The 19,051-nt window shown below is 38.4% G+C and overlaps 1 protein-coding gene across 2 annotated transcripts in view; it reads left to right on the top strand.

Moving 5' to 3' along the window:
- Positions 1–19,051, top strand: part of CSMD3 (CUB and Sushi multiple domains 3) — a 1,158,685-nt gene that overhangs the window by 943,854 nt on the left and 195,780 nt on the right. For both annotated transcript variants that reach the window (XM_039525141.1, XM_039525140.1), the window contains 3 exons: positions 15,076–15,189; positions 15,830–15,925; positions 17,095–17,298. In XM_039525141.1, the coding sequence (XP_039381075.1) occupies positions 15,076–15,189; positions 15,830–15,925; positions 17,095–17,298 (414 nt within the window). The remainder of the gene's footprint in view (positions 1–15,075; positions 15,190–15,829; positions 15,926–17,094; positions 17,299–19,051) is intronic.

Raw genomic sequence — 19,051 nt, 5'->3', positions numbered from 1 at the left:
CTGTGTTAAGAATGTTTATTTTATTTTAAATTTATGATCAAGCATACAGAATTCTTACTCATTCAAAAAATAAATGGTACAACAGACTGGGAAAAGAACCAGTGGATAAGGAAATAATAGGAATTTGAAAGGGTGGCACTCAAAGGTAACTATGAGTAGACTAAGGAGGGAAACATATAAATGAGAGTCAATTCAGAGAAGAATCCAGTCCTCAGGTAAGCAGGGACAACTCCATTAACTACATAAGGCTGAATTTGATCCACAAATCTTTAAACTGCACTTACTTCTGTCCTGTCAAGCCTACAGGAGAAGACATTGCACTTTAAGAGGATGTATCAAACAATAACTTTTCCTTTGAAAGATTTTGTAGTATTGACAGGAGAGTAAGAATTCCTCTTCTCACCTATTGGTTAAAGCTCAAAAGTGTAGATACCCAGATCCAAAAGTGTAAATGTCAGATGTATTGGGTGGGGTGGAGGGCGAGCTTGCAGAAATATAATGAAATGTATTTGAAGGTCAAGGGTTTCTGCATTCCATAACAAACAAAGACAGGCTTTGCATCTGCCTCTGAAGCCTTTATTATTTATGATTCTTTTCTATTTTCATGGCAGTGGCTACATGGTAGCTCCACTGTGCTAGGCAGTGTGCAAACACACAGTGAGTGACAGTCCGTGCCCCAAACCATTTCAAATTGGAATTAAGACACAGTTCAGCACTCTGGTGTAACACATTAGCAAAAAGAGGTCTGGGAGTGAAGATGATAAAAATCATTGCTAGCCACCTGCCTTGACATTTGCATTTGATTTGTGGTCATACTGAGCACTTCTGGAAGTCACTTCAGTAGTTTGACAAACCAGTCTCTAGGAATTCACTGTCTCCTGTGCTTATACATTTTACAATTGAGGGTGACAGTTCCATTCTTCTGGAGGAACATTGTTGGTTTTGAAGTTGAGGACAAAAACTTTGAATTTGACTGTATTCAAAGGGGAGCCATTGCAGTGAGTGGCATACATTGTTCAGCGGATGGGATGCTGTGTTAGAATCATAGAAGATTAGGGTTGGAAAAGACCTCAGGAGGTCATCTAGTTCAACCCCCTGCTCAAAGCAGCACCAACCTAATCATCCAAGCCAAGGCTTTATCAAGCCAGGCCTTAAAAACCTCTAAGGATGGAGATTCCTCCACCTCCCTAGGTATCCCATTCCAGTGTTTCATCATATATTTAAAGAGATTATTTATAGCAGAAAACAGTATTTTTCTAGTTACAGATACTTAAACATGGTCTATTATTGAAAGAGGCAAAATAAATAGTTGTGAAATTGTTGGAACAGATATGATATAATACATTCCTCTGAATATTGTACAAAGCTATGTCTCTGCTTTAACCTCCATCCATCTAGTCTCCTGCTTAGTCCTACCATTGATCTCTCTGTAACATCACCAAAATCTATCTTTTCCTCTCCATTCTGGCTGCTAAAATCACTGTCCATGTGTTAGTTGTCCTTCACCCCAATATCTGAACTGTCTGTATCTCTGTCCTATCTGTAACTCTCTGCTTATTGTTCATTTCTCCTCCTTCTCCTCTCAGTCTTCTGAACATGCTATTGCTCAAGTAAGCCCTCTCTTTAATCCCTCTTCTCCCAAATGTGATATAAAGCAGCCAATCAGGTGGTAATTTCAGCTGGAAAGTTAGCCCACAGAGAGTAGAAGGGTCTGAAATATACTACCGTATGGAGAAGTACACTTGGTTTGACAGGACTAGATCAGGCACACACGTTTGCACCTACAGAGCACAGGGACCCATTTATATATACCTGCTTTGAAAATCTTTGCCTTTTATATCTTGATCACTGTTGTTAAATACAATCAATACCCTACTAAGTGATATTTCAATTACTTCTGATAGCAATATTATGTGATCAGCATCTGTATGATGATAAGGGGCAATTCCATTTTGTCCATGAATAATTTTTTAGTTTTGTGATGTCTAAACATATTTTTCAGACCACTGCCGAACTGAGTAAGGATGTTTTGTCAGCCTGTATCACTTTATTTTTTTTATAAAGTTTGCCTGAGCTGCCAATATCCTCAACATCTTATTTTAAATGTTCTGATTTTTTTTTCCTTTTTTCATATTTTTACTTTATCATTTTAGTTTATCTGTTTTCACCTTAATTTTTAATAACATGCTTATATCAACTCCATCCAGCTTCAGTTCCTCTGTCACTTCCTCTTGTTTATATTTATCTTCTGTAGTAAAAGCAGTTAAGCAGTTCTCTTCCTCGGTGCTTGACAGCTGACATAACTCTTTTAGGGTATGTTTACATTGCAATCAAACACCTTCAACTGGCTTGTGTCAGCCATCTTGGGCTCACAGGGTTCAGGCTGCAGGGCTATAAAATTGCAGTGTAGACGTTTGGGTTCGGGCTCCAGCCCGAGCCTCTACACTACAATTTTATAGCCCCACAGTCCAAGCCCTGCTAGTCTGAGCCAGCTGATGCAGGCCATCTAGGGGTGTTTTATTGCAGTGTAGACATGCCCTCTGTGATTTAAGTGTATCAGCCATCACTGACCTTATTTTGACATCTGGTTTATAATGCACCTAAGAGGCCTGGTTCAGGAGTACTAGATGACTTGTTTCATTTTGCCATTCAGCTTCAGAAGGAAAGATATAGACCTGCCAGAGAAGCACTAGAAAAAGCTCCACTCTGTCTTCACAAACAATTCATATGCTTCAGCTTATACTATGGTGTAGGATAACGATCGTCAACTGATACAGAGGAATTTAGGCAAGTAGCACAATGATGGGTGCATCAGTCACACAGATTGTTAATGGAGACTGGCAAGAAAGCACAAGTTTTAGAAAGGTAGATGGTGAAAAGTACCATACCTGACACCTTTGTTAGTATTTTAATTTAAAACCAAATGCAATAGCCCTGTAACTCATTTGCTCCCACACTAGTTTTCTATGGAAATATCAAACTGAGAATCTTCTGTATAACTGAGTGTTATATTGCACAGTACAAGGGCATGATCCTGCAACCTTTACTCGTGTGAATAGTTCTGTTTCACACAAATTGCCTCACTGAAGTCAGTATAACTACTCAGATTGAGTTTGCACTAAATTATCAGGCTCTAACAATATAACCTTTCACTGTGCACCCCAATGAGTTCTCACTGAATATGGGTCTGCTCCTATTTACAACTACTTAATATTCCATCGGTTTATGTTGCAGTTTTTCTATCTGAAATATTTAGAAGAGCATCAATTTGCTGATTTGATTTCTTCATGAGTAAAATTTAATTTTAAATAACCAGGTCAACTCATTATTACAACGTATTCATAATTTAACAGACATAGAAAATGAACTATAATAAATTAAAGTATGGTATTTTTTAATTGGGCTGTTTGTTATGAATCTGGTTGCTAAAAATCAGTGAGACAACTCAAAGAGTACGGTACTGTTCCACATTACTAAGAGTAGCAGAATCTGGCCTATAACGATTAATGCAAGATTAGGCTCATTTGTTTAAAATTTCAAAATTAAAAAAAATATTTTTTAACCAATCCTAATTAAGGTCAGACTTGTGTTGACTTCAGTTTGATTTCTCATATATATATAGGTAAAATATTGCTGAAACTCATGCGAACAGAAGTACACCAGGGAGCATCACAGACTGCTGCCCTCTTCTTCTAGGTATTTGGATCCATATCTGAGAACACTTTCCCTTCACTTCAGTTACTACCCCTGCTTGTTTAAGGCGTAGGTCTGCTTCTCTCCTTTTCCTTTGAATGCTCTTTCACTGGCACCTTTTGGAGGGAAGGCAACCTTTCTATTCCCATTTCCTCAGCAGCATGACTCAAAACACTTTGCTACACAGTAATGCTTTCTGCTGCTTTTTTTCCCCCAGGTAGTGCTGATACATGCTGAAGAGTAATGGGCTTATTTCAAAACTCAAGTCAAATGTGAGATCAGTCACCAGGGAGGTTTGTGAGGACTGGGGGATGAAGTACCGTAATGTTTTGATAGCTATCTGTGATTATGGATATTTTTTCCTGAACTGATCTTAAACTCTGAACCATTTGAGGTTCACCCATCTCTAGCCCATACATGGGGAATGGTAGCTGATTGGAAGATCATATGGAGTGAGTGAGAAAGAGCAGATGCTGTAGGCAAATGCATGAGGAATGATGGATGGCTATGAAGAGGAAACTGAAAAATATTTACAAAGAGCGTAGACTGATAAAACATTTGCATTGGTAATGAGAGTCAGCATGTCCTTGTGTATGAAAATATGTGGAAACTGCTGCTGAAAATTATAATAGACCCAAAACACTTATGTAACCATGAAGCTAGAGATTTAACTTGTGGGGGAAAATAAGGGGAGTAGGCCCGTGATTCTTTTTACAAATTCCAAAGAGCAACATTCTTACATCCCTTCTGAACAAATATTGCTAGTAATAGATATAATTTGGGTTTGGTTTAATAATATTCAAATAATAGACATACTGGAAAGAAAACAACAGTGAATTACTTAACTAATCTCGGCCAGAAACTAAAATGCATAAATACCCCCATTTTAATAGAACTGGCATCTTTCCTGTTCTGAAGGAGGTCTTCAACCCTCTAAGCCAGTGATGGGCAAACTACGGCCCATGGACCACATCCGGCCCGTGAGCTGTTTTAAGCTGGCCCACGAGCCACATTAGCAGCTCGGCCCCACTCCGGTGCTCTGGCCGGGGCACTGGGTCAGGGACCGCACTGGGTGGCTCAGCTCTGCTCCGGCTGAGGCGTTGGGTTGGGAGCCGGACCAAGTGGTCCGGCTCTGGCCGAGGCGCTGGGTAGGGGCTGCTCTATAGTTTTTGCCTCCCCAAGCACAGCAGTCAGGTAGCTTTCGGCAGCACACCTGCAGGCGGTCCGCTGGTCATGCGGATTTGGCGGCGTTTCTGCGGGTAATCTGCACCCGCCACTGAATTGCTGCTGAAGCTGCCTGACTGCTGCCTCCCAGCGACTGGCAGGCCGCCCCCCGTGGCTTGCCGCCCCAGGCATGCACTTGCTGCGCTGGTGCCTGGAGCCGCCCCTGGCGCTGGGTCGGGGCTGCACCACTCAGCTCCCAGAAGCTGGCATGGCCCCGCTCCGGCTCCAATGGGAGCTGCAAGGAAGGTGCCTGAGGATGGGGCAGCAAGCAGAGCTGTAGAAGGGACTTGCCACTGCTTCTGGAAGCTGCTTGAGGTAAGCGCCGTTCAGAGCCCGCACCCCCTGAGCCTCTCCCCATGCCCCACGCCGCTGCCCCAGTCCTAACCCTCCTTCCGCTCTCCAAACCCCTCAATCCCAGCCCAGAGCACCCTCCTACACCCCAAACTCCTCATCCCCAGCCCCACCCCAGAGCCCACGCCCCCTCCCGCACCACAACCCCAATTTTGTGAGCATTCATGGCCCGCCGTACAATTTCTATTCCCCGATGTAGCCCTCGGCCAAAAATTAAGCATTAATTTGAAATGGTGAGGAAATCCTCAGAATATCTAATAAGGTCTGGGTACATTACAACTACTATGCCTAATGTATGGTTGAATACCTCCAGGTTTTCGTCTGCATTCCAGAGAAGCTCATTGAATTTTTGGGTCACCATTTCTAGCCTTTGTATGTTCTTAAAAAAAAAAAAAAAGACTGAGGGACTTTGCCAACTGCTTCATGCACAAGTCAGCAATTACCATTGAATCTCTCATGGCTAATTCATACATATAGTTACTTAGGCTATGTCTACACTACAGCAGCACAGCTGCACTCCCATCAGCTTAATAATTCCTGTCTCTGCAAGAGGTGGTAGTTATGTAGGTGGGAGAAGCTCTCCCACCGACATAATAAGTCCATGCTGGCACTTAGGTCACTATAACTTACGTCGCTCAGTGATTTGAAGTGTAGACATAGCGTGAATAGTTTTGCCAAGCCTGTAAATTGTATATGAAGAATTGAAGGTCAGCGTAGAAAGTAATAATCATGAAATACCCATGTAGCATTATCATTGATATATAATATAACCATGTAGATGTATCACTTGATTTCCTCCTGGAATAGCTATTACTTGGAGCGGTACATACATTAAGCAAAATAGGTATTATGAGTTTGATGGAGCCAGGATTTCCTCTAATGTGTTGTAAGAATCACAGAAGTTATATTATTTTTAAAATCAGATTTGTCAGTGAAAGAATGACTAAAGCATTTTCATATGATTTTTCTAAACCATCCTTGAAACAAACTTCCTGAATCCTTCTATGTAACTTATATAGATTGATGCTTTAGCTGAGGAACCAATGGTTAAGACTAAATTAATCTCCATAGTAGTACCATAGATCTCAATATAGTTATATCAGCAATTAATCTGACACTTAAGTTTAGATTGTGCAACTTCTGCTGATGTTGGTGAGCACTTGCATGAATTATCCTACTGATGTCAATGGAACAACCTATGTAAGTGTTTACCGGCTTGCCCCATTAACATCCCTGGGACAATTTGTGTGAGTGTTCAATTTGAGTGAGAATTGCATAATCTAACCCTTAATGTGATCATCCTTTGACATAATGTATATGTATAAATGAAGCTCAAGCATGATTTTAAAACGGTTTGTTATATCACTGCACACTTTACTGAATGGTGACTGATATGAATTCATACAAATCGGTTCACTCTCCCTTAGTTTATTTTTGTCATGTATATGATGCAGTTATTCAGAGTGTCTGCAGCTCTAATCAGCGGTGCTGCAATAAACATAAATTATGCACAGCTTATGCGTATCTTTTCACACTTCATTATCAATTATGCTTATATCATTGCAGTTTATAAGGGTTTAGTTTTATGGAGTGGGTTAATTCTTTGTTGAGAGAAAAATGATTGCAATCGGAATAAGGGTACTATTTCATTATCTAATATTATTTAAAATATATGCATAATTTCTGTTAATTCTTTGAACTAGGAGGGTAAAATAGCAAAAGCAGAAGTAAGTCTTTTACTGTACTCTATCCCTACTCTAGGGGCCCAGCAAAATAATAGAGCTTTGTTGAAAATATCCAGCCAAACTGCTTCTTTCTGCTGCTTTTCCCAGGATTTCCTTCCATCTGCTGTATATTTGTATCTTAAGCTCACTCCAAACTCATTATAGTCATCCAGATGCTACAATAATGAAGTTCACATGAGCACCTGGATAGATAGAGACATAGGCAGATATGCAGTGTAGTTGTAGCTGTGTCAGTCCAAGAATATAAGAGAGACAAGGTGGGTGAAATAATATATTTTATTGGACCAACTTCTGTTATGAGAGAGACTTAGAAAGATAGACAGACAGACCTGTTCTCCTTCAAGTGACTGTGCACATATGCATTCCACTGTAGATATCCGTACTCCTGATGTGCTTCATTCGGAGACATGTGGCAGCAGTACTGGTGGGGAGAGCATATGCTGTGACTGTTTTCATGCTGTGAGCTGAGGCCACAAAGGGCTGAGGTGTTCTGCCTGCCTCTCAGTTTGTTCTTACCTCCTATGGCAAAAGTTGGGCTCCTTGTTTCTCCTTGGAGACTCAGTTCTTTTCTCTTCTGAGAGAAAACTTTAGACATTTTTATATAGTTAAATAGTTGTTTAGTATTTAGTGCTTAGTGTTATTAGGAGTATCTTCCTCTTAAGGGAAATTTATTCTGTACTGATTTATTTTTACTTACATTGAATATGCAGAAATCCCCTGGATTCCAGCAGGGCACCACTTGTCAAGTGGCTTGGTTTGCTAATGATAGACATTAAAATTGTCTGTTTTGTCTGGAAGAAGGGCCCTCCCAGGCTAAGTGCTCTATTTGCCAAACAAAAAAATAGAGAACTTCATCTGAGGGAGCATATTCCTGAACAGGTGCCTCAGGACTCAGGTGCCTATGAGTCTGACACTTCTTCAGCCTAGAGTGCCTCCTCCTCCTTGCTCTGGATTTGCCAAGGCAGTATTGGTATGTGGAAATTCAGGAACTCTCCATACAGCCTCCAATAATCCTTCCTTTAGTAGAGGATCTCCTCATTCAAACCCAGGGACAAATCATTTATCCCAATCCTCTCACACTGCATTTGACAGTATGGCTTATGAGTAGTTGAACACAATTGAAATCCTGCTCCCATAAAATCCCCAACTATTTTATTATCTAAGAGAAAGTATTCTACAAAAAGTACCTACCTTACCAAGTGAAGAAGGTTTTTGGTTTGGGCATCACATTCAGGACATCTCAAATTCAGCCATTCAATAAGTTCTTTCAAGGTGCACTTGGCCTCTATATCTGTTATGCATCCTCCTATTCAAGGTTACCTGGTGTTCTCTCACGCGAATATGAGCAGATTTATGAAAGGTACTATCAGAAATTACCCTCTGATCAATGATCTGTTTTCTCCTTTGGATATCAATGTAGTGTTATCCTGTTTGATGGATTTGAGCTACTTGTGACCTGCTCCTTGGCCTCTTTGTCTTACAAGACTGCTGCCTTAGTGGCAATAAAATCTGCTAGGAGAGTATCAAAATTTCAAGCCTGGGTGGTTGATCGTCCTTATGTTGTATTTCATAAGGACAAAGTATCATTAAGACCTCACCCAAAATAGTTTCAGATTTTTATCTAAATCAAACAATACATCTGCCTGTATTTTTTCTCCAGCCTCACTCTCACAAAGAGTGGAAGTTTGAAGGGATTTGTCTTTCTATATTGACAGAACTAAATGTTTTATATCTTCACCCAGGCTCTTTGTGGCCTTTGCTGAAAAAGTTAATGGGCAACCAGTTACAGCTCAGCAGATCTCTAATGGGATTATGACATGTATTCAAACTTGCAATTTAAAATGTCTACCTAGGATAACATTCATTCATCCAGAGCACGGATTTCATTGCTGGCATTCCTAAGTAATGTAATTGTGTCAGAAATACATAGAGCAGCTACATGGTCATCAGTGCATTATTCACAAAGCGCTATGCCATCATCGAAACCTGCAAAGATTATGCGTATTTTGGAAAATTTGTCATCTAGTTCATTTTTCACTAGACTCCAAAGCCCCACCACCATCAATAAACTACTGGGGAATCACCTATGATGGAATGAATATGTGCACAGTCACTTGAAGGAGAACAAAATGGTTACATACCAGTATAGTAACTATTGTTCTTCTTTGAGTGTCCTCTGCATATTCCCCCTCTTGGAATATGGGGCTAAGAATGAGAATATACAGAGTCCATCTCAAACAAACAAAAAAAAGAACCTGCTACATTTGAAAGGAACTCCTGTCTTTGAGGCAATAGATTAGACAATGTGGCAATTATTGTGTAAATTCCCAAATGAAGTGCTTTAACCCTCAGTTGTTAAACTCGTGGAAAGATGGGGACCTTAAATAAAGATTTCATTGAATTTATTTTGCCATTTTTACTTCGTTGTTACACTTGGGAGAGAGAGAATAACAACAAATCAAATAATGAAAGCACAAGAACGACTTGCTGCTCACCAAGCACTGGGGAATTTAGTGCAATTTCCCTCTCCCCCACAACTTTAATCCAGATTGAAATCATCTTTTGTAGATATACATTTACTAAATAAATTGAATCTTAAATGAAAAAGACATTTAAAATACCATAGAACAGTTTTAAACACACATACACACACACACACATGCTGCATCGTGAGTGGAAATAAATAAAAATCCCATAAGGATTATTTTTGAGGTAATTTTTAGTATTTCCTTTAGGTCTTGGTAAAACACAATACATTTCCTCTCTATAATTCTCTACCTCAGCCATTATCTAAAAATTCTCCCTGTTCCTCTTAAATCTGTGACTTAATCTTAGTTCTTTTGCCTCTTTACTCCCAGTGCGTGATGAACGAATCATTGCTATGCTGATGATTGAGAATGGTACAATCTTTAATACTATCCTCTTTTGTGAAAACTCTCTATATTTGGAGACTGGGTGTAGCAAGAGTGGGAGTGCTACTATTATATCCACTGGCATTTTTATCAGTATGTTATCCAATCTTGCTCAGGACAAGCCTAGATGAAACAGAGTAAAAATAATGGTGAATAGTGATGCCTTTTCTATAATTTGCTCCCATCGCTGCTAGTACCAGTGCAGCTGCATAGGGGTGGTAGTGCAGTCATGGGAAATCTGCCCCCCAAAAGACTAAAATTCTAAGCTAAAATAAGTGATTATTTCTAAGGGAAATACACCAAAGATATGTAGTACTTTAGATAAGTCTTGTACCTTTGATAATTTTTCATGGAGGAAAAAAGGTTAGAATAGAGAAATATTACTATGATCCATATTGACAGTAAATGAAAAGGTTCTATAATTTTGTAAAAAAAAAATCCTACTAATGCTGGCCTACTAATATGTGATAGAATGATTTAAGCAACAATTTAAAAACCTGAATTCCTAAAGGTAGGCACCTGAATCCATAAACATAGACACATTATAGCCGGATATATTAGTTTTTCTTTGTTATTGCCACAAATGCTAATGAAGACTAAAGTCAAAATAAATATAGATTCTAATGCCTGACTTCACTGACACTCAGGTTTCAAAATTTTGAACCCATGTCTTCTGTGTCAGTTGACATAATCGCTCTAAAAAAATAATGTACTGAGCTTCACTTTCTGTACTACAACAGCGGACAAGATTACATTGTTGCATAATTCCTATTTTTCAGAGAATTACAATCATGACAACATGAAAATTACCTCAGTCTGAACTTTTTAAATGAATTATTTGATCTTTCTTTTTGTTTCAGTAATTAATATTTTTTTTTAAAAAATATTCTACTTATACAGATATATTGGATACTCAATGCAATATTTTTATCATGTTGAAATACATATTTCCAGAAGGTATATTTTATACCACAGCCTTTGAGTATTGTGTGTATGTTTTGCAAACTCTTTCTGAGGTTAGATCTGGGGCTATTGGCTGTAGGCATCTTGTTGTCTAGCTGATCGGGGATTTCTTGTTCTTCAACAAAGCTGATGTCTTGTCACATCTTATGGGTAGTCCTGGAAGCAAGGCTCATGCTGCTGTACTGGTGGTTGTTCAGAGAAATTGGTATGGCTTTTCAATCCTACAGGGACATGGGAGAAGTGAGACATGTTTCCTGCTGAGGAATAGACATCAGCTTAACATTTACTTCCCACTAAGGGAATTCCATGTCTCCAAATGAGAAGAAGAGCCTGATGGGCATTGGTAACAATGCCTTGAAGCCAGCTGGATTGGCAGTGCCCAGTACAGGGGTACCAGCATAAAAGAAAAGTAGAACAGCTACAGTGAGATACCAAGAACTCCCTCTTTTTTCTGCTGCCAGAACTTCTTCCCTTCTTGTAATACAGTTGCTGCCTGGTCAACTATTTCAGTATTTGATGTGTCAGTGTCATCATTTGAGCCCATAGGGGCTGGAACTGCAGGTGCACCGTGCCACACCCCATGCTGTGCAGTGATTTCCATTGTATACAGGGTTTACAGTTTGGTTCAGTGGCCCTCAGCACTCCCACTATGCAAATTGTGCCAGCACCCCTGTTTGAGCCTGCCCTTGTATTTTATTACAGTGGCATTCTGTCAGTAGGGTTTGTAGAACTTCACTTTTTGATGCCTCTGTGATACTTTCCAGCTGAAATCTGTTTACATAAGATTTAATTTGTAGTAATTAATTTCATCTTTTGTAAAACAGCAATTACCACAGATGCTATGGTTTGGTAAGGATTTTCTTTGAAGTTTTGGTATTATCCTCTGAGGCATGCAGATGCTTAAGGCAAAGCTAAAGGCAACAAGATTCCTGAAATACCGGTACTTATCAGGTGTTGAAATGGAATATCACCTGTTTTTGAACTGATCTCAATATACAGTGTAATAACTTTTGTAAATATTTTACAATAGTCAGTTAAAACGGATTTATATGAGAGCAATTCATGAATTCTATTGTTGACAATTTCCCAACTGTTGTTCTGTCAGTAGCAATCATATGTATGTTCACTGCTGTCAGAGAATGCTTATAAAATCTGTGCATTTAAGGCAAAATCCTGTCATCACTCCATATGTGGAATTGCCATGGAAGTCATGGGGAGTTTTGTACTTCAATCATAGCAGAATGTGACTCTTGATCTACTACAAAAACTAAGATCTGAGAAAAGTACCAAAGTTAGTGAATTACATAACAGAAGCCATTAGCTCTATCATCTTTGCTAGCTTCTGTACAAATACCAAAATAGCATACAGTAGGGACAGCTAACAACTCTTCTTTTACTAATACACAAGTTATATTCTCTGTCCCTTGTAGAGAGAAAACCTTCTCAGACTAGTATTATCTTACCTACTGATAAATGATAAAATAGAATTTTTAAACCACTGTACACTAGTTCAATTTTTTAGCAGACTGAAGTTTTGTATCTGCCTTTCATCCTCCCCCCAGGCCTTTTTTTCCCATATTTTGAAATTGTCTTTATTCTTTTTCTTGAATTGTAGAAACTCCAAATTGCTATAACTGAGATTCTGTTACAGTGTTTGATCATTTTTAAGTGCCTTTAGTTCTTTTGAAGGTGCAAATTTAAAAACGTTGAGCACTGAAACTGTTTATTCACAGTACATGAATAACATAAGCAGTGGTAGCATTAGCTGCCCCACACAATCCTACCTATATTCCTCTGCATTTTTGCTTGTTTACAAGATTGAATTACCTGTAGGAATGAACGGGTAATTCGAACTCCATATTCATTAGCTCTTTGGTCTTTGTGATGCTGTTTACAGACCCTACACAGAGACTAGGGGAGTGAAGGAATGATACCGGACCAGGTCAGCCCTGCCCCTCAGCAGTTGCAGAGTATGCTCCAGAAGAAGGAGCTGCTCAAAAGGGTGCTCTGGCAGTCAAGCAGGGGGCAGAATGAAGGAGAGGCTATCTGAAGGGAGGGAGCCAGTTTGCAGCTTTTGGGGACAAAGTCATTCACAGAAGAGGGTGTGGACTGTGGGTAAGACCAGCTGGGAGGGTAGGGGGATGTCTTTTTCCATCCCCCACTCCCTGTTGAGGGGAAATAATTGAGAGCAGGGGAATGCTCAGTGAACTACCTGCGCTGCTGGGACTGATTGGCAAATCCCGCTGGAACACCCCAAACCAAAGAGAATGTGAGGAGGTAGGAAGCAGCCCCGGGGAGGCTGGTCAAGTGACTGAGACACTTTGTGCCTTTCCTCTTTGAGCCCTGGGCCAAGACCCAGCAGAAAGGAAGGGCCCAGTCCCCCTGCTTCCTCAAGTCCATCCATCTGGGAAAACTCTGGAGCATCAGGGAATTGGTGGATCATAGCCTGTCCACTGAACCTTCTGGCCTCTGATTGAAACCCACTATAGGTGGAAGGACCATTGAGTCACAACCTGCCCATTCGGCCTGCTGGCCTCTGAGTTAAAATCCTACACTATGGTCTTTCTCTTAAGGTTGCTCAACAAGTGGTTAGTCAGGTTGGCAGTTTTGTGTCTGTCTCTAGGGCCAGACTAAGACCAACAAATCATTTCATTTCCTGTCAGTTAGTCTATAAGGTGCCACAGGATTCTTTGCTGCTTCTACAGAACCAGACTAACACGGCTACCCCTCTGATACTTTCCTGTCAGTGTATTTTTAGTGCAACAGTCAACATGATTTGTATGGCTGTACACTGCACACTATTGGCAGCAGCATGTAGGGTAAGTGTAGCGACACACCACAGTGAAAAGCAGCTCTCTGCACTGGGGAAATGATCCAGCAGCAGGGAGTTGACAGACTTTCCCTGCCGCCACCCAGCCGCAAGAGCCTTTCCCCATTGCTGGAGCCTTTTGTTGCAGGAGTGAAGAGGCAGCAGGACACTACACTGATAAAAATTGTAGTGTAGATGGGGGAAGCACTGCCTGGGCATGTACATTCTCTAAGGGTTCTGATGTGTTTACTCATCTAAACCAGGCCTCACTGTCTACACTGCTATTTATACCTGCGCGAGGCTGGCATGCAATATCTGTACTCTACACTCTGCCATAAGAAGTATGCAGTGTAGACGTGTCCTGTGTCCTGCAAGGGCTTCTAAACACTGCAAGTCTACACTAGAGCTAGAGGTGTTACTTGCAGCTTGAGGAGACATACCCACTCCAGCTCTGTTATATCTAGCCCACTAACAATACAAGTGTAGCTATGATGGCACTAGCAGTGGGAGTAGTTTGCCACTCAAAGTATGATCCCATCTGAGATCATAGGTCTGTACATGGGATGGGTAGCCCCTCTTGCAGCTCACGCCATCATAGCTACACTTCAGTTTTTAGTGTAAAAGCTCAGTCATAGCTAGCATGGATATGTCTCCTTGAATTCAAATTTACACTTTCCAGTTCTAGTGTAGAGGTACTCATTGGTGCAGAGATCCTCCTTTAAATTAAGGAATTAAATAATCCCCTGACATATTATTATTAGTAGTAGTATTAGTATTATTAGTATTTATTTATTTATTAAACAATAATAATTAATAACAATATTTTGTGCTTTAGAATGTAGACACCAGGAAATGTTGTTTTCTTTGAATGTTGTTGCTTCTCCATTCTACACTACAAAGTGAAAAGATGGACTAGATTTTAAGGTGAAGTTCTGAAGAAAAAATAAAGCATACCAAAATAAATGAAACTTCCTAAAGGCCTATCAGATTAAGAGAAAAACAAAAAACAACAACAACCCAGGAAGGAGTTGCAAAAAATTATAGTGTAACAAGAAGGATATTGCATCAATCATTTGGCAAAAAAGCTATTTCAGTAGCAGAATAATTATGATTTTTCTCTCATGATTAAAATGTTTATAAAAATGAATTTGTGATATCTCTAGATATGTTTTTTCAAATTATACAGGATTAGATATTTTTATATACGTTTAATTTTGTCATGACATTGGTCAGAAAAATTAACCAATAAGTATTGGTCCTCTTCAATAAAAAAAACTATGGCATTAGCATATGTTCTGGTCCCTCTCGTTCTGTTTCCCTGTTATGTTTTGTTTTTTGTAATCAATTTCTCTTGCTTTTTCTCATTCCTGTTGACCAGTGGTGTTTGGCCAGTTTGTATTTTTCCAGACATCGCTCCATGATGTGGTTGAGGTGTATGATGGCCCAACACAGCAATCATCTTTATTATCCTCCCTCTCAGGATCCCATTCAGGTATTCTTTAATGGAACTGTCATGCATCAATTATTTACTCAAAAGTGATTTAGACTGGCAATATAGCAAAAGATGAAACTACTGTCATCTTTTCTTAGAAACAAATTTCACTGAAAATATAATATGAACATTTTGAAAAGAAACAATCAATCAGTAGTGATTCAAAACAGTTTGGGCTGATAAAAAGAATGAAGACTAAATTTAATCTGCAGTTTTCTTGGATTTTTCTGGTAATATTTAACTATCACAGTTACTTTTTTTGCTTTATTCATTTTGTATTTTCTGTCAAAATTGTTGTTTGTTTGTTTTTCAATGTACTATATAAAATGTGATATTAAAATACTTATAAGTGATAGTAGAGAATATATATCACAATTATAATTTGAGTGGATTATGTGCATGTCAGTAGGGTTTTAAAGATTTAGAGACTTGATTTTAAATCAGAAGGAATACCACTAATGTGAGATGAGAATCAGGCTCTAACTCTTACAGGAATGCAAGACAAACAATGTTAGACTAATAGTAAAGTTTATAGTATATGCCTCATAAATTAAATTTATGCAGAGTATATTTTGTGGTTGTTGAGGCTTAGTTACTGAAAATTGTTTATGATAATTTACTGTTTGTTTTGTTTGAGTAGGCGAATCCCTTCCACTGAGCTCAGGTAATCAAATCACAATTAGATTTACTTCAGTGGGTCCAGTAACAGCTAAAGGTTTTCACTTTGTATATCAAGGTAAGTAACACAATAGCTTGGAAAAATGCTTCAATTAATTGTGTGCATTAATACCTCCATATTTCTTTATAAATGAATTATACTAATATTTTAAGTTTTATTTTGACAAATATATTTGGTTCCAGAGAAATCACTAGGGATGAGCAGGCCTGGAATGTAGTGGAAAATATTAAACTGCTGTAGATGTATAATTTCTCTCCATTTTTGTATTTAAAAAATCCTTTTATTTGTTATTGACATTCTCAATTATACACCTCTATCCCCATATAACGTGACCCGATATAACACAAATTCAAATATAACGTGGTAAAGCAGTGCTCCAGGGGGGCGAGGCTGCGCATTCGGGCGGATCAAAGCAAGTTTGATATAACGTGGTTTCACCTATAATGTGGTAAGACATTTTGGCTCCTGAGGACAGCGTTATATAGGGGTAGAGGTGTACATGATTTTAAATATTCTTAAAAAAATAAAATCAGATATTTGAGAAGCATAAGAAAGGTTTCCAGATTTGAGAAATCAGTTATGAAACCAGTTTTTGTTAATATGACTGACTAATTTTCAGTCCAGCCTGCTGCTCAAACTGATTTATCCTTCTATATAAATATGGGTAATGGAAATGGTAATGGTATTACCCTAAGCTGAATCAGTAAACTTGCTATTATTAAGGTGCTTCAGTTGATTTACATTATTCATCTTTTTAAGGATCAGACACTGAAATGATTACATGTCAACAGTTGTTCCTCTAGTTCATTCTTTCAGATAATTTGAATCCCTTCCTGACCAGCAGAACTCACAATTTTAAACCTGTAGCCACTAAATGCAAACATCTAACCAACAAATCAATACTGTTTTGAAACTGTATATTAGTTGAACATTTCATAACAAAGTATACAATTTCAGTGCCATTTTAGGAAGGTCTCAGAATAGATACTGTAATGTGGTTTTAAACCTGCAAAGAATATCAATATTTATAATAATCTGAATAGTAATTGCATTTAAATTTAGACGCATGGAATCCTTATTTTTGAAGATTCATTTGGGGATTATGCAAATCTTCTTAACTGACAACACAACTGAATGTTTTTCAAGTAATTTTAGACATCTGCATTTGAAAATCTCTGTCTACCAAGTATAAAATTAAGAATCCACAATCGTTTTCATGTATGCAGCTGTTCCAAGAACAAGTGCAACACAGTGCAGCTCTGTGCCTGAACCAAGATTTGGAAAAAGGATTGGAAATGAATTTGCAGTTGGTTCGTTGGTTCTTTTTGAGTGTAATCCAGGATACATCCTTTATGGATCAATAGCTATTAGATGTGATTCAGTACCAAATGCTTTGGCACAGTGGAATGATTCCCTCCCTACATGTGTCGGTGAGTAAAGGGTACATTTTTGTATTGGTCTAATTATTTCCTACAATGAAGAATGTTACCTTAAGTCTGAATCCACTCCTTTCTTCCATCCTCTACCTTCTTACTGCTTATTTTTGTTCTGATTTTCTGGCTTGTACTCATACCATACCCACCCAATACCGTGAACATAGAGAGTACGTCAGAAGGGCTCTCATTCAGCAAAGTAATACGTTAACACAATATTAACTTAGCCTAAATGAGGTCATGAATCCTTCACTTTTCATCTTCACTTTCTAGTCCAACCTTGCTTTGACATTTCAGTAGCTACATGACAGTACATATCCTGCAGCTATAAATTATGTATATATATCAGCTTCTTTTAGACTTACATCAATGTCAGTCCATGACTACTCATTAATCAAGATTCAGAAGTTGCCCTGACTTCCTGCAAGACTAAAATGCTCTCACACTTGGGAACTCTGACAAGATATTGTACGCTGTTGCTAAAAGAACTACTTTATTAAGGACTTAGAAGTAGTTACACTGACATAGTAGGTCAGAAAGAATGCATTTTTTTCCAGGTTAAACAGTGCATTTGGTACATTTGGTCTAACTCTAGACAGTTACAGGGATTTACAGGGACATTTGGTCTAACTCTCGACAGATTCTCAACTGGTATAAAACAGTATAAAACCATTGACATCCATAGACCTATGTACATTTTCAGTAACTGAGGATCTGACCCATTGGACCCAAGTCAGCATTGCAGATTGCAATTTTTTCTTTTTCTTTTTTAGATTATATATTTACTTTGATTTTCATATAGAATAAACTCAATTTGGTGACAGTGTTGTTTTTGGTCACTGGTTGCAATATTCTATTGCTGTATTAATGCACCATTTAGATATGTGAAAGAGAACACTGTCTGACTTTAAGCAACTTGAAATGAGAAAGAGTTACAGGCCAAAAGTATCAATGACTCTTCATGTGCACATATCAGTGTGCCAGTAAAGGTCATAAAATATGTATGAGTTGAAAATTGCATTGAACTAAATCGGTTTAATAATTGAAGTGCTAGACATGACCATATTAAATTGCCTTAAATCTCTAGTGAATGCTCCAATGTTTCCTTACAGATATCAGACATCAATCATTCTGTCTGCTCCTGCTTTTACCAGTAATTATTTAAACAGTTTAAGTTACACTGACCTTTAGTTTATCAATGTAGTGTCCGACAGATTATATCAATTATGTGCAGTACAAAATATAGCTAATGTATTCATTACTGAGATAAATTGTGTTCTTCTACATTTTCTCTAAATCCTCGTATTTGTATCTAATGATATCAGCTCAAGGAGTTGATAATGTTACACAAGAATAATGTATTGGCTTCTAATGGTAAAGATAAAACATCTCGTCAATCTTTTCTTCAAGCTATTAAAATACCAGCAGAATACCTGTATCTAGATTAAGCTGTAAGATTCTTTTATTTGCTCTTGTTAGAGCATCAAGTGACCTGAGCAATGTTTTCATTCATGCTGAACACCAAGAACCAATAGTTTGCACTACAGAATTCTTGTGACTTACTTATTTTATTATTTTATTTATCTTTGGGACTGGGTATTATGTGTGCTATCTTGCAAACACATGAGTTTCTTTACTAACATAAGTTCTTTACTAACTTCATGGAATTCAATGAGATTACTCACATAAGCAAATGTGGTAGCTTGGGAGTTGGAATAGAAGCCCTCCAGTATTAGAATTAAATTAGTTA

This window comes from Mauremys reevesii, linkage group 2 (assembly GCF_016161935.1).
Source record: "Mauremys reevesii isolate NIE-2019 linkage group 2, ASM1616193v1, whole genome shotgun sequence".
NCBI classification, from domain to species: domain Eukaryota; kingdom Metazoa; phylum Chordata; order Testudines; family Geoemydidae; genus Mauremys; species Mauremys reevesii.
The sequence above is the reverse complement of the archived record's forward strand: the minus strand, read 5'-3'. Positions and strand labels throughout refer to the sequence as shown.